This window comes from Zonotrichia leucophrys, chromosome 2, assembly GCF_028769735.1.
Source record: "Zonotrichia leucophrys gambelii isolate GWCS_2022_RI chromosome 2, RI_Zleu_2.0, whole genome shotgun sequence".
Classification (NCBI taxonomy): Eukaryota; Metazoa; Chordata; class Aves; order Passeriformes; family Passerellidae; genus Zonotrichia; species Zonotrichia leucophrys.
In genome coordinates, this window is record NC_088171.1 from 46,493,709 (window position 1) to 46,508,308 (window position 14,600).

The 14,600-nt window shown below is 48.4% G+C and overlaps 1 protein-coding gene across 1 annotated transcript; it reads left to right on the forward strand.

Annotated features, from left to right (window-relative positions):
• Positions 1–353: 353 nt before the first annotated feature.
• On the forward strand, positions 354–8,723 carry CLEC3B (C-type lectin domain family 3 member B). The gene is made up of 3 exons (XM_064704849.1): positions 354–757; positions 5,356–5,454; positions 6,786–8,723. The coding sequence occupies exons 1-3, from the start codon at positions 643–645 to the stop codon at positions 7,184–7,186; spliced, it is 615 nt and encodes a 204-aa protein (XP_064560919.1). The 5' UTR covers positions 354–642; the 3' UTR covers positions 7,187–8,723.
• Positions 8,724–14,600: the final 5,877 nt, after the last annotated feature.

Sequence of the window (14,600 nt, forward strand, 5' to 3'; positions counted from 1 at the left end):
TCTGAGCAAGGAACTGGGGTGCTCAGTCCCCCTACCTGCCCCCTCTGCCCTGTTGGTGCCTGGGCATCCCTTGGGGCGTCCCTGCTGAGGGGTGGGGGACAGGCCGGGGACAGGCGGGGACAGGCCGGGGACAGGAGGGGGACAGGCCGGGGACAGGCGGGGGACAGGACGGGGACAGGCGGGGACAGGCCGGGGACGGGAGGGGGACAGGCCGGGGACAGGCGGCCCCTCTCTGCTCCCTCGGCCACCCAAGCGCTGTTGGTGTTTCACACCTGGCCTCGCTGTTGCCATCGCTGACACATGAGATCAAACTCGTGGCGTTGTGCTAAAAGCCACAGGAAATCCTTCCAGCTACACTCCCAGCCTTTCCTCATGTTTAGCTTAGCAGACTATCGGTACATTCATCCCCCTTTTTTGTAGTTTTTTTGTTTTGTTTGTTGTTTCTTTTTAACAAAAACAAGCGGCGTGCTAAGAGCTGCGGCCCCTCAGGGAGGTGTTGAGCCTTGCCCGGAGCCGCCCGGGGCCGGGAGGCTGCGCTGGCCCGGGCTCAGCGGGAGCTCTCTGGGACAGCCGTTCCCGCCTCCCGCCGCTGTCCCGGCGGCTGTGTGAGGGCAGAGCCGCTGCAGCTCCGCTCGCACCGGCATGGCGCTCCGGGCAGCCTGCATCCTCCTCCTCCTCCTCTGCTTCCTCTCCCTCGCCCAGCTCTCCGAGCAGCAGAACGGCAAAGCCCGGCAGAAACCGGCGGCTTCCAAGAAAGGTAAGGGGCAGCGGCAGCTTCCTTGCGAGGGCTTGGGGGGGTGCAGTCAGCACACTCGTCTGGGCATTTAACAGTGCTTTAGTGAAACTTCATTAAAAAACTTCCTAAAACCTAGTAAAGCTTCTTTCTCTCCCCTTCCTCCGTGGGAATGATTGTGCAGGTCTTCTGTAAAATAGTGAGGGTATTGAGACGGTTCTGAAGGGTCCCCACCTTGAATAAATTTGTTGGGACAGCTTAGTCTGAATTTCAGAGGGAACGCGTTTTCTGTGTTCCCTCTAAGGTTCATCCCAAGCTTTTCCTCTGATAAACTCTCCCTTTCCATAACCCCCTCACCCTTTCTTATTCATTTTTCAGAAGCAAGTAAGTGGCAGATGACAGGCAATTTTGGAGGTGAGAGCAGGCAGAAAATAGCCAAGCCATTAAGCATCAGCAGGGTTCTTCATTTAAAACCGCTGGCCTCGGGTGTATTTCACACTGGGCACAAGCTCTGACTACTCAGGCTTGCACACACAAAAGTGCCTGGGTTTTCTATTCCCTAGTGGGTTTGTCTCTCCTTCCCTTCTCCTGTTTTCCTCCTGTCCCATCCTTGGCTCAGTGCACGTTAGGTACAGGAGAAGGCAGGTGAGGTGAGGAAGCAGCATGTGAGCTTTGCCTGCCTGCCTGATGTGTGCAGCCACAGCTGCCTGGGCTTGGACTGCTCCTTCATTTCCTACTTGGAAAGAAGTGGGGAGCAAGGAAGAAGCATCCCTGGAATTCACTTGGCCAGGCTGCTGTCTACACTCACCCAGTGGCTATTTTTGTCAGATTCCATCCTTGAGAAATTTCTGCCTTTTCTCCCATTAGATCTTTCTATGAATTCACAAACTTAGCTGCTTATTCCACATCTTATTCTGCAGGATGTGGAATAACAGAGAAAACAGTCTGACTGTTTTCTAGAGCAAAAAATACCCCCTTGGGCTCATATAGGGCACATGCATGCACTGCACTCACTGGAGGTACCAGGAGAGAGACATTTCTTAAAGAAATCCTATTTTTCTCTAGGTATCATTGCAACTGCTGTTTCTAATCAATTAGTGACAAAAAGGTAGGAGAAAAATCTCTTTTTTGACAGGAAAATTTGACTCTGATTTAAAAACTTTGGAGGGGGGTGTCCTGAAAATCAAGCCATTGGGACCAGGTGGTGGCAGGTGTTAGTGAATTTCTTTTCAAAGGAGAGGTCGTGTTTTCTGTGGAGGAAAGGGAAAAACCCAGCAACTTGGCATTTTTTGATCAGTCCCATCCAGCTCCATAGGGACTCAGCTGCCCTGCCTTTACTGGAAATTTCCAGTACTTCTTGGTTAATATTTTTCAGATTTTTATCAATGCCTGAGGGTAGGAGAAGAGGGAGAAAAGTGCTAAAAAACCCCCATGAAGCTCCTCTTCACCTCTGCATCCAAGCATACTTGCCCAGCCACCACAGGGGCCAGGATTCAGCCACTTCTGCTCTGAACAATGGCAGGATGGCCCCATCTCATCCTCATCCGGGCATCCAGTACCCCCATCCTCGTTCTATCCCTGCACTTTGCCTTGGTGGGTCAGGAATAGCAAAGCCACTGGAGGGTTGGTGGTTTTGGCTGGATTTATTTTTAATCTATGCAACCAAACCACAAGTGTTAGAAAAGAAAGCATTGGTTTAAGCCAAGCTTTTTATGTTGGCTTTTTAAAAAAAAAATTATTTTCTTTTTTTTTAAATTATTGCTTATGTTTGGATCTGCTTCAGAATGAAAAATGATGCTATTTCAACATGAAAAAGCCAAACCACAGCATTTAGAAAATGCTGAGACAGCACATTCACTTTGCCTGCTGCTGTGTTTTTGCCCCCCAAAGTACTCCCCAGTTCCTGTTCCAAATGCAGTAGCTCAGCAAACTCTCCCTGAGCCCCAGTGTCTTGGATACAGGTGGGATTTGTCCCTGTCTGGCAGCTCTGGGGGTCTCATCCAAAAGAATGCCCCAGGGAGGCTCTGGCATCCCTGCCTGGGCAGTGCTGGCACCCCATGGCTGGAGGGTGCAGACATCTGCCCTGGGGGGCTCCCCTTGGTCACAGGTGTGGTGGGGTGCTGGCATCACGGAAGGGAGCATCTTTGCATAGCTCTGACGTGTATTTCTAAGGTAACTGGAGACAGAAGTAAGAGTCTGGATGCTTAATTCAGTGGGTAGGGAGTAATTTGGGCTTCTCGCCTAATGCCACCTACTGCCCAAAATTTCAGTGTATTCTTGACTGGGTGCTCTTCCTGAAAATGCCTCTGAACATTTAGAGTGCTGTAAATCCAGTGTGGGTGTGTTCAATCTCCTCTTTGATCCAGGGACAGACTGCAGTATGGGACCTGACTGTTCCACCTCATATCTTTGAAGAAGTGCTTGGTGTCGGAAGAAATACTGGTGGCCAGAGAGCTTTGATGACAGACATTGTGAACCAGAGCAATACTCATTCCTCTGGGGGACAGAAAGCTGTTTGGATCTCCAGGCAAAGCTAAGAAACATGTATAAATATCCAAATTTCATACATGAGTAGTTAAGACATTAAAATTAAGTACAGAGGGATTTGTTTGTTATTCAACATATAATTAGAAGGGGTGGGAGTTCCCATTTGTAGCTTTAAATACATTCCTGGCCGGGGTTTCAAGCCAACAGACTATTTTGACCCACAGTTTTGTGAGTCTCCTTTTGATCTTGCCTCTGCCCACGCTTAATCCTGCTGCTCCTGGTCCTGCACAGGAACCCACTCCAGCTCCCACAGGATCATCAGTGTGCCAGCTTCCATCACAGAAAACCCAGACTGTAAACAGGCTTGATCCCAGGCTCCAGGAGGTGAGCCTTGAGGAAATGACAGCAATGAGACAAAAACCCATGGCAATAAAATAGACAACAATGCCTGTTGATGTAGCTGTGGTCCTCATTTTATAGCTGAAGGGTGACTCAGCCAGTCCTGGTTCTCTGTGAGATATCCCAGTGAATGCAGTGCTGCAGGAGCATCTTGTGGCCCAGGGTTTGGAAATGAGGTACTGAAAAGGGACAGGGCTCTTGGGTACTTATCAAAGACACGTGTCACCTCTCATGGCAGGGACCCTCAAGGTGGGAACCCACCAGCAAATCCAGATGGAGCTCCATAAAGAGATGCCCCAGTGTCCTGCCATGACCTTTGGATGTTACTTAAACCTTAGAACATTTGTTCTGCTGCAAGACGGGCTTGCATGGGGAAAAAAACCCCATGATTAATTAGCCATTTCCCACAAAGTGTTTTCATCAAAGGCAGCAAAATAATATCTAGTGCCTCAGTGTTAAATGAATCCATTAAAGTTAATTGAGCAATGAGTAAAGTAACGTTAATTGAGCAATGAGTAAAGTAAAGTTAATTGAGCAGTGAGTAATGCCCTCCTCCTGATGTGTCTGGTTTTCATGTTCATGGCACCATGTAATCTTGGGTTGGTGGTTTTGACCTGCACCCAGGCTGCTGCCCTACTTGCCTGCCTTGGTGTCTCAGCTCCTTGGCCCTCAAGGGAAGCTCTTCCTACTGCATTCATGGCAAACTGTCCCCTTTCCTTTCACCCCTGGAGAACCACTAGATGCTTTCAACATGAGAACTACTAGATGCACACAAGAGCCTCAATGTCCCATCTCCCACCACCTTCAAGGTGTAAATGGTCCTTTTGCTCCTATCTTCTGTTGCAGAAGCAGCACACCTAGCAAGATGTAGGCTTTAAGAGCCAGCTCTCCAGCCAAAGAGGTGTCTTCTCACAGCAGGAGAGCAGCTCTGGACACTGTTTGGGTACCTGCACTGGGGGTGATGAAGGTAGAGATGAGGCAGCTGTGGTGGTCCAAAGGATGGTGTGGTTGGTGGGCAGAGGCTGGTGCCTGGTGGTGCAGAGGCAGATCTAGTGCAGGTAGCACCTGCAGCCCTTCCAGTCCCGTCCTCCTGGTCAGCAAAGTGCTTTCCTACCAACCCACAGCAGACACGAGGTGGGTGCAGCCAGGAGTGCACACAGAGAACATCATGTGTTAGGGTATTTAAGGGAGGCCAGGAGGGTGTGCTGTGACTAGAGAGAGAGAGAGCATGCTTTTGAGGAACCTGAAAAAAAATAAATCCTGTTCATCATTAGCTTACAGTTGCCCACAAAACCTTTGTGTGTGTCAGGACTTCTGTTCAGGCCGGGGTGTCCTCCTGCATTTTGGGAGCTTGACTCCAATGCAGCACATCCCAAATGACTGCCCTACACAGGGGTAGAGAGACAAGCCTGCACGTTGCAGTGCTCGTGCATGTGACCCCTCCCCAGTACTGCCAGCCCAAAGGGTGACCCCTGCAGCTGGAAGGTGCATGAGGTCCACAGTCCCAAAACCTGAACCAGGAAAACAAGGTTGTAATTGATAGTGGAACCAGGCTGACAAGCAAACAGACACTCTGATGGATGTGCAAGGGGACACAGGTGCTGATTTTGTGGATTCCTTTTATTTATCCTTCTCTGAGGGCAAAGAAACATGGAGTTTTGATGATAGGAACAGATTTGTTTGCTTCCCCTGGGATATAACCAATATTTGTGCTCTTTCTTTGATTTCTCCAACAGATGGTGTGAGCCTCAAAATGATTGAAGACCTGAAGGCCATGATTGACAACATCTCTCAGGAGGTTGCTCTACTGAAGGAAAAGCAAGCACTCCAGACAGGTAAGGGGCTTGCTGAAGAACAGATGACTTTTACTTTGAGAGAGGAGTGGCAGCAATTGCTCCACATGTCTTGATGAGAGAGATGCCCAAGCATCATACAGCAACAAGCCCACCATGGGGAGAGAGTTTGGGGGATCAAAGCAGAGTGTGGGTCTCTGCAATTCCCCTGGGCTGCTGAACCTCCTTGGGCAGTCAATGACAGGAGCTGTGCAGTGTGGGACCCCCCTCTTCATGTGCCTCCCATCTGGATATTCCTATGATGTTAACCCAGATGTTCATTTTCCTTTATGAAGTGGAGGGATAGGATCTGGATTAGTCTGTGCTTTAACCAAATGCACCTTACTCTTTTACACTCCCAGTGAAATGACAACCTGGTCTCTTCTACATACCATGGTATTGCCCAGGGAAGTGCACTGCAGGGCAGTCCTGCTTCATTGAACTTACACAAAGGACAGTCCCAAAATGTCCATCTTCCAGATGTGCTCCATAGTTATTCTGTGCAAACTCCACTGGCATCAGTAGGAGTAGGATTTGCAAAACATGAAGCACAAATGAGATGAAAATGCAAATTAAGGAGATTTTTCTCCTTAAAAGAAAAGGAGCACAAGCAAAATCAAGGCTTTAGTTCCAAGCTCACATTCATTGAGAAGTAATTGGTTTGGATATTAATGTGTGGCTCTGATTAGGTATTGTTTGGCTACAGTACCCTAGTACCCTGCACTCTTAAGGTTTAGAGATTAAAGAAAAGCAAAATAAATTGATATCCTTAAAACCAAAATCAGAAGCAAGTAGAAATTTCCTCTGAAGACCTCAAGCTATGCAAGCGCAACGCTTCTGATCAAAGCTTATTAAAAAAGACTCTTTTTTTTTCATCTTGCGTAATTAAGGTGATTTAATTGGCATGCAAGCTTTTTCCCAAAACACTCCAACACCCGGCAGTGCCCATGACAAACCATATTTCCAACAAATTCATCACAGAAAGAGCAGCATTGGCTGGGGAAGAACAAGGCCAGGGGAAGGGGCGGGAGGACCATGTTGTGCCTCTGCTCCAGCACCAGCAGAGCCCAGAAGGGTGGCAGGGGCACCCTGAAAATCCATTTCACCCAGTGATTTGCAGAGGGGGAGGGCACGTCTCCATGACTGTGTCCCACCCTGAATGGGAGGAAAAGGGGCCCTAGGAATCCTGTGCTGCTAAGGGTCACTGTGCAACCTAAGAAATTAAGTTTGGAATTTGGCTGCTGCGTTTGCTGCTGCCGCCTCTTCCTGGGCACCATTTTTAAACCAAATTCTCCTTCTGTCTTTTTTATTCTGTTGGTGTGGTAACCTCTCAGTCTGCCTGAAAGGCACCAAAATTAATCTGAAATGCTTTCTGGCGTTTTCGGAGACCAAGACGTACCACGAGGCCAGCGAGAGCTGCATCTCCCAGGGCGGCACGCTGAGCGCCCCCCAGAGCGGCGAGGAGAACGACGCCCTCTACGAGTACATGCGCAGGAGCATCGGCCCCGAGGCCGAGCTCTGGCTGGGCCTCAACGACATGGCCACGGAGGGCAGGTGGGTCGACATGACGGGCAGCCCCATCCGCTACAAGAACTGGGAGACTGAAATCACCACCCAGCCCGACGGCGGCAAGCTGGAAAACTGCGCGGCTTTGTCGGGGACCGCCAACGGCAAGTGGTTCGACAAGAGGTGCCGAGAGCAGCTGCCCTACGTCTGCCAGTTCATGATCGTGTAGCAGCAGGGCCTCCCCCCTGCCCAGCAGCCCAGAGCCGCCCCGGGCAGTGGGATGATGGAGCTGTAGCTGTGTGTTCGCCTCCGTGTCCATCCGCACACCCTCATGCGCGTGTTCAGTAGAGTCACCCTTTGCAAAGAGCGTCGCCGCAGCTCGCTGCCGGGTCACAGAGCCCCAGAGTATTCCCTTTGGCCTCATCCAGCGCTGTTTGCAGCTGCACTACTCTTCCCAAGGCATGATTTATAGATATATATTTTTTTACACAGGGAATTTATTAGGACAGCTCAGTTGTTCCAGCAAAGAACCAGTGCAGCAGTCCAGCCTGGCATACAGCTGCCTCGGCTGCCCAGGGCTGTCACTCTGGAGTGTCCTTTCCCATTTTGCTGAGCTTTCTTGGGACACCAGAATAGGCAGTTTCTGCTTTCTTCACTTGTTTTGCTTCCCCTTAAGCCCTGGCAGCAATTTATGAGAGTTCCACGTTCCTCACAGTGTTCCAGTTCAGCCTTGTGAGGATCAAGGTCCTGTCTCAGCAAGCAGAGGGAGCTACTCCTGCTTTGCCTTGAGAGATGCAGTTGGGCTTATTTGGTAGGGTACCAGCTGCTCAACTAGTCAAATTACATGTATGAATGAATTAGCAAGTTACAGGCATGTTTGATCCTCTTCTCACCAGCCAGAAGCCAGTTCCACTGACTTCAATGGGAGAGTAAGACCCACTGCCAGGTCCTTTGAAAAAAAAATCCCATCAAAAGCTTTATTTGTGCAGCAGTATCAAGGGGAAAGCAGCAAAGATTGGAGAATAGTTAGCCAACAATATTACTAGAAATAGAAGATGTGTGTATTACATAAATAATACAAATGTAACACTCTTAGGGAGTATGTTACTATATAAAAATAACTATATATTGAAAACAAGCTCCAGGACAACTCACTCCAGCAGCTTCAGGAATGACCTGACCTGTTCATATGACGGGAATCCAGATGAACTAGTCCAGTCTTTGCTGGTTCTTGGCAAACATAAAGCAGCTGAGCACCGTTTGTGCCAATATAGTCATGCCCAGCTGAAGGTCTGACCTCAGTGATTTTTTACTGAGAAAAGGTTTAAGATAAAAAAAGCCAAAACAAAAAAAGCAAAAACAAACCCAAAGCAAAACAAAGCAGAAAAACTCCCCAGCAATGGTGGGAAAGAAGTGCAGGTCACCCTGGCAGCTTAACAGAGCTTTGCTGGCTGTTGGCTAAAAGGTATCAGTGATTCTTTTCAGCCCAGTGCTTGGCAATAACCCCTCCAGTTTGGGTCACAGGCCCTGCCCTTCCAGGTTGGAGGTGTCAAGACAGGATCCTGCCCATGGGAAAGGTATTCCAGTTTGCTGCTTTGTTTAAAAGCTGCATGGTGGTAGGTCTTCCAAGCCATCAAGTCTGAGCCAAGCTGGAATCACACACACACACACAAATGCAGAGTGCACGCTTCTGAGGTTGTCACTATTGCCAAACTCTCCGCTGTTCCAATGACTATAAAATAAAAATATCTCTATAGCTTGCTGAAGGAATGGAGTTGTGTCAATGTGATTGGATTGGCTTTCTTCTACTTGTCTTTCTCCTACTTGTCTTTCTCTTCAGAGCAGGTCCAGGGATATATCTGAAGGCTGGAGATAAAGGCAGAGGGGAAGAGCAGGAAGTGAGAGCCTCCCACCCTGTAATGCGCTTTATAGGATTCTCCCCCTCCTGCCCCGTTATCATCCCAGTCACATGTCATACGCAGGATACAGGCAGGGAATCGTTTTATAGGAAAATAGGATTTCCTTCCTTTCCTCCCTTGCTGCTGGGAAATTTCATTCTGAATTACAAGCTAACCCAGCAGGAAGATCCCTCCCTCAGCCCTGTTTGGCAGCACGAGTGGTGCTGGGGAAGATGGCACCTCAGCTCCCAGCATGGAGCCAGTCCTTCCCAGGCTGCCTCCCACCTCCTCCGCAATGATCAGTTCTCCATCCTCCTCCCTCTCCAGCATCCCATGTAGGAGAGAAGACCATCCATGTAGAAGACAGTGCCTCACACCAGTCTGTGGAGTTTCAAGTGCTGCAGGAGTGCATGTGAAGTTAGGTCTCTTTTGCACAGCCCTTCAGTGAGCTTTACTTTGGACCCTGCTCCTGATGTTTTCCAAGGCTCGCCTGTAGGTCATGATTACCCCCTACAAGCCAGCTTGTCTCAGTGTAAACCCTCTAGTTCCTTTGGCAGATGTTCCTTCCATGTTTTGAGATACACATGAAGGCAAAGCAGCAATGCTGGAAGCATTGCTGGCTTTAATCCTGACTGGTCATAAACCACAAGGTCTTAAAACACAAATGTGTGGTCAGAGAAATAAACTGAGGGCTTTTATGGAGAGAGGAACAATGTGAAAGCCCTGGACCCTGCAATGCTGAGCTTCAGGGAAGTTGTGGGTGCTGGAGCTGGACCATCTTGGTATGGAGCGTGAATCTGAAAAAGAGCCATGGAGATGGATGCCAAAGGATATTCCCAGAGAGGACATGAAGTCAATCTGCCAAATCTAGAAAATAACAAGTCGCTCTCAGCAGATTTCTTGCTCGTATCTCTCTTGCTCTGTATTTTCACAAAGCTAAACTCCTGCCAGCACCATTCCTCAAAGATGTTTTTCTCTTCTGAAGCTGGGAGGAGCACAAGGAAGTGTGGCTTTGCCCCTGCTGTACTTGTTGGATCTAGGATGACAAAACTGACCTTGTAGTTTCAGTGCCACATTTGTAAGTTTCCTGTTATTCTTACAATCTTCTTCTTACTGTACAATATGAACTACAAATTTTCTTTGAAAAACCAAAGAGGAGGAACTTCTAGAATATTCCTCATCCTTGCTTACCACAGCAATGTTATTTTCTGTGTCCAACCCTGTATTTTGTGGTCACAGGGAATGCCTGGATGGAGGGATTGAACAGAGGACAGCCACTGGCTGCCTCTGTAGGGAAACTGTCCTGAGCACATGTGGTCCCTCTGCTGGGGGCCAGAACAAGCATCACTTTCTGGATCTTCCAATAAATCCTTTGGCACTCAAGCCAGAGTGGAACATCTGCTGTCCATGAAGTGTGGTCCCAACCAAAGGCATGCAGACTAATGGAAAGAAACCTCAGCTCTTCCCCGAGGAAAAGGAAATGTGGAAGTGTTCATGTCTGAAACAATGTATTGTGATGCCTGCAATCCCTAATGAACCTCATGTTATTAAAAATAGAAGATGTTGTGTAAGACCTTGTGCCACTGGTGGCACTGCTTAGCTGCTTGTGGCTCTGTGATGCAGCAGAGGAAAGATGAAGCATGAAATGCACATCTATTTATATAAACAAAGGAGTTACTGGGTGAGCCTACAGAAGGAGTTCCCTCAGCACTACCCCATCTGCAGCTGACTTCAACAGAGTTGTGCTAGCCCACCCCACTGATGGCTCCCACCCCAATTCACCCTGGTCCAGAAGCTCAGAACCTGCTCCAGGTCTTTGCCTGAAGGTCCAGGAAAAGCCCAAATGGCTCAGAGTGAAATGGTTGGCCATAAAACAGGTAATGCCTTTCTGAAGTCTCTCAGCACAAGGGCCAGAACAGCACACAATTCACACACCTCAGCAACACACCTCAGCAGCCAGGTTGCTTTTGGCTTCAGTCAAAGGGCTGGGTAGGCAGGTGTGGGTAAGAATTTGGGGGCTGTGAGCCAAAAGCTTGTTTTGGGCCTTGAACATTTCTGTGGCACTGGGTAGTCCTAACAAGAGACCCAACCCCATTGCCCTGCTCCCTGTGCATGCCCACCCAGCCCAGGTGTTTCTCAGACCAGAGGTTCTCTCACATGAGGTGCACCCTCTCCCTGTCATCCTTTGCAAGGAACAGTCCCTCAGCACCTCTGCTCCTGCCTGGCACAGAGGGAACACACTTCCCACCTCTGTGGCTACAGAGTGAGACCTTTGGTGGAATGAACCTCAAAAGGGAAGGATCTCCTCTGCCACTGAACCACTGGGTCTTGTGATTCCTGTTGCCTTTACTGCTCACTCCTGCTCCTGTGCAAGCACTGAACTCCACTGCCAGTCTCTCTTTTGACAAATAAAATAAAAAGCTAAATTCAAGTCACATTTCTCCATCTCAGAAGACACCATAGACAGGGAAGAAGCACAGATCTGTGAGATTCAGCAAACAAAGCTAAACCAAAACACCCCAGGGAGCATAAATATAAACCTGCTAGGAGAGGTCACTAAACTAATGGAGAGCATAAAAATAAACTCCTTGGGGATAGATGATAGGATATCAAGCTGTGGTGTACAAAACAAAACAAAACAAAGATGGTTTATTGCTTTTATATATAGAAGCACTCAGAGGGAGTCCAAAGGTAGCAGCTGGGGACTGTTCCAAATACAGCTGAAAACAAATCACAACCATTTTAGCCTCATACCCAGCAGCCTCTCCACTCTGTGCTGTGCTGTGCAGACAGGTCAGTGTCTGCATCACCTCCCTGTGACTCCCCTGTCCTGCTGTGCTGGAGCCTGGGGCCATCCAAGCTGGCAGCAGCCACGAGGCACCCCAGGGCCTGCAGCATCCCTCCCGGAAGGAAAGAGAAACCCAGGATGCTGTGCTGCCAAGAGGTGAGGCCAGCTGCTGATCCCAGAACGTGGCTGCTCTGGTCTCAGCCCTTTTAGAAAGCTGGCCCTGAGCTTGAGACAGGGAACACAACACCTGAGCTGCTTGCCAGCCTGGCAATGGAGAGCAGCTCTCAAGAAGCTGTGTACTGTTCGGGAAGTACAGCAGCTCGTAAAAGAAAATGCAGGAGGGGAAATAAAAGCTACAACCCCTACTGCTTTGCAGAAATGCCCCATGGACAGCTTGGCTTCCCACTGCAGTGTCAGTAACTTCTATTTCTATCACACCCATTAACAAGGATCCCAAAAGTGAGGTCTCTGCCATTCAATGGTTTGCCCTGTTTCTGTGTTTCTCAGGACCAGTGAGGCCACATCTGGAGTGCCAGGTCTAATTTTGGGCTCTCCAGCACAGGAGGGACATGGACCTAGTGAAGTGAGTGCAGGGAAGTAGAAGGGATTTGGGGAACACTGTGTGAGCAGACAGCAAGAGCTGAGACTGCCCAGCCTGGAGGAGAGAAGGCTCAGGGGATCTCAAATGCCTGATGGAGAGGGTTGTGAAGACAGAGCCATGGGCACAAGCTGAAATACAAGAAATTTTGCTTAAAGAGAAGAGAATCCTTTTTGTCTATGAGGGCAGTCAGACCCTGGTGCAGGTTTCTGAGAGGGGCTGGGGAGCCTCAATCCTTGGAGACACTCAAAGCCTGACTGGACATGTGGCCCTGGCCACTGGGACCTTGCTCTGAGCAGGAGGGGCAATCTAGTGATCTCCAGAGGTCCCTTTCAACTTCTGTGCAAACACAGCCACTGAGCAAGGGATCCTACATAACTTATTCCTCTTCTGCAGTCACAGGAGAAAAACAGGGATTTCAGGAGCAGACAGCTGACCTCAGACACCTGATGGACAGGCTGTCATGTAAACGCCTTCCTACAGAACAGGGTTAGCAAGAAAGCCAATAAAATAATCCCTTGTGGGAAGTGATTTCTACACTGTAGTGCTGCCAGAGCTCTAGATACTAACTAGGTCTTGCTGCTCTGCCAAGTGTGATCAGCAGACAAGAGCTGAAACTTCACTTAGTTATTCAACCAGAAGGAAATTGGAAACAAACTCCATCAAATCACCAAAAGGAAAATGAAACCTATGTATTTTTTTCATATTAAATGTTCAATCCAAATGCTCAGTTCAGGAGTGCACAGATGAAGATGTGAATCAGATCAACCACAGTGAAAGATTTGCTTTACTGTTAGAGCAGAACAGTCCAAGGGCAGCTTGAATTTCATTTGGATTCATGTGCAATGTGGACATTGTCTGTCACTGGGAAGGCTTTGATCCAAAGCCCCTGAGTGTCAAGCCATGCTGACATGGGGGACCCAGATCCCAGGAGATGGGCAATGGCACAGGTCCCACCTGCAACACACCTTTATCAAGGTAGCTCTCACACTTTGTTCTACAATACTTCAGGGCAGAAAGCCAAGCCTCCAAGTGACCTTAAGCTAGTCAAATTTTGGGAAACCCTCCAGGAATTGCACTGATTAAACACGGTTAAACAATTGGTTCCATTGAAGAGTGAGGACTTGGAAGGAGCTGTGTGGGTGGGGTGCCGTGTACCTACAGCGAGTGACTGACAAGTTTTGTACCCAGCCTGGAAACTGAACTGCTTTCAGAAAAAGGAACAACAATTAGTGGGGTTTGTTCCTAAATTAAAATGTATGCACCAAAAAAGATCAAAAGAATGCAAACACAACAAGTACTTATAGTGTATCGCTGGAGAAAAGATGAACACTCCTGAAAGCATAGTACTAGGGAAAAACACACAGATAAAATATGGAGAGCTTGAAAACCGCCAGAAATCGTCATTAACTTCGCCTTCTTTTAAACATTCAGAGAAATTGTTTGCCAGCCTCTATGAGTAGCCTATTTTTAAGCCTGCTGAAACTACAGACGTGGGTAGTGTTCACAGCCAGATATAAAACCACCTCATGACTTTGATCAGGTGATAAATGTCCATTAAAAAAAGAGAAGAGACAGCCCCGAAGGCCACACTGCAGCGAGCAAAGCAAATATTCAGCCTTTGATTCATGTGCTAATGAGGGAGCTGGGGAGACCCTGGAGGTCTTGAGTCTCAGGAACTGCTGCATGGGATGAGGCAGAGCTCAGTAGTGAGATACAGCCTTGTGGTCGCCATCCTCTCACCTTCCCTGCAGGGCCAACAACACCACTCCTTTCCTGCTCTCCTTGCCCTTTCCCAATGCCCTGAACTCACACTCCTTGGGAATTAAAGTTGATAGTTCCAGAGACAGGGACTTGAAGTTGCATTAAATTTGTGTATTAAAAAAGCAAGAGACATTATGGCTGTAAAGCTCTGGACCTTAAAATAAGATATACCAGAATGAGGTGGAATCACTCCGAAAGGAAACATAAAGGAAAAATCTCTAACCTGAGAACAAGCACTAAGTTTCAGCTCAATGATAAAAATTAAAATTGATACCTGAGCCTTCAAGAGTGAAGGGATGCACTGTTCTCATCATCTTTTTCTCCTTCAAGGTAGCAGGAAGGGGAATGTCTCTCCTTTGGTTTGCTCCTCAAGGACAGAAAGCCACCGAGTCATGACCTAAAGGACAGTGTGAATGGCTGGAGATGTTTCTGCTACAGTCAGCGTTAGTGAAGCAAGCACAGATTTTGTAAAGCATCTTGGAGAAAGGTCACTGGTAGAGATATGATCCACTGCACCATTCATGGAGCTGGGTTGTTGTTCTGCACCCTTCCACCTAATTTGGTGTGTAATTAGGTGTTACTTATACAAGAGGTC

Bases quoted from the DNA above. Each gene is read 5' to 3' on its own strand.
- CLEC3B (XM_064704849.1), top strand. From the start codon at position 643: ATGGCGCTCCGGGCAGCCTGCATCCTCCTCCTCCTCCTCTGCTTCCTC. The intron at 758-5,355 runs GTAAGGGGCAGC...TTTCTCCAACAG, and splicing joins ACCGGCGGCTTCCAAGAAAG to ATGGTGTGAGCCTCAAAATG. The intron at 5,455-6,785 runs GTAAGGGGCTTG...GTAACCTCTCAG, and splicing joins AAAGCAAGCACTCCAGACAG to TCTGCCTGAAAGGCACCAAA.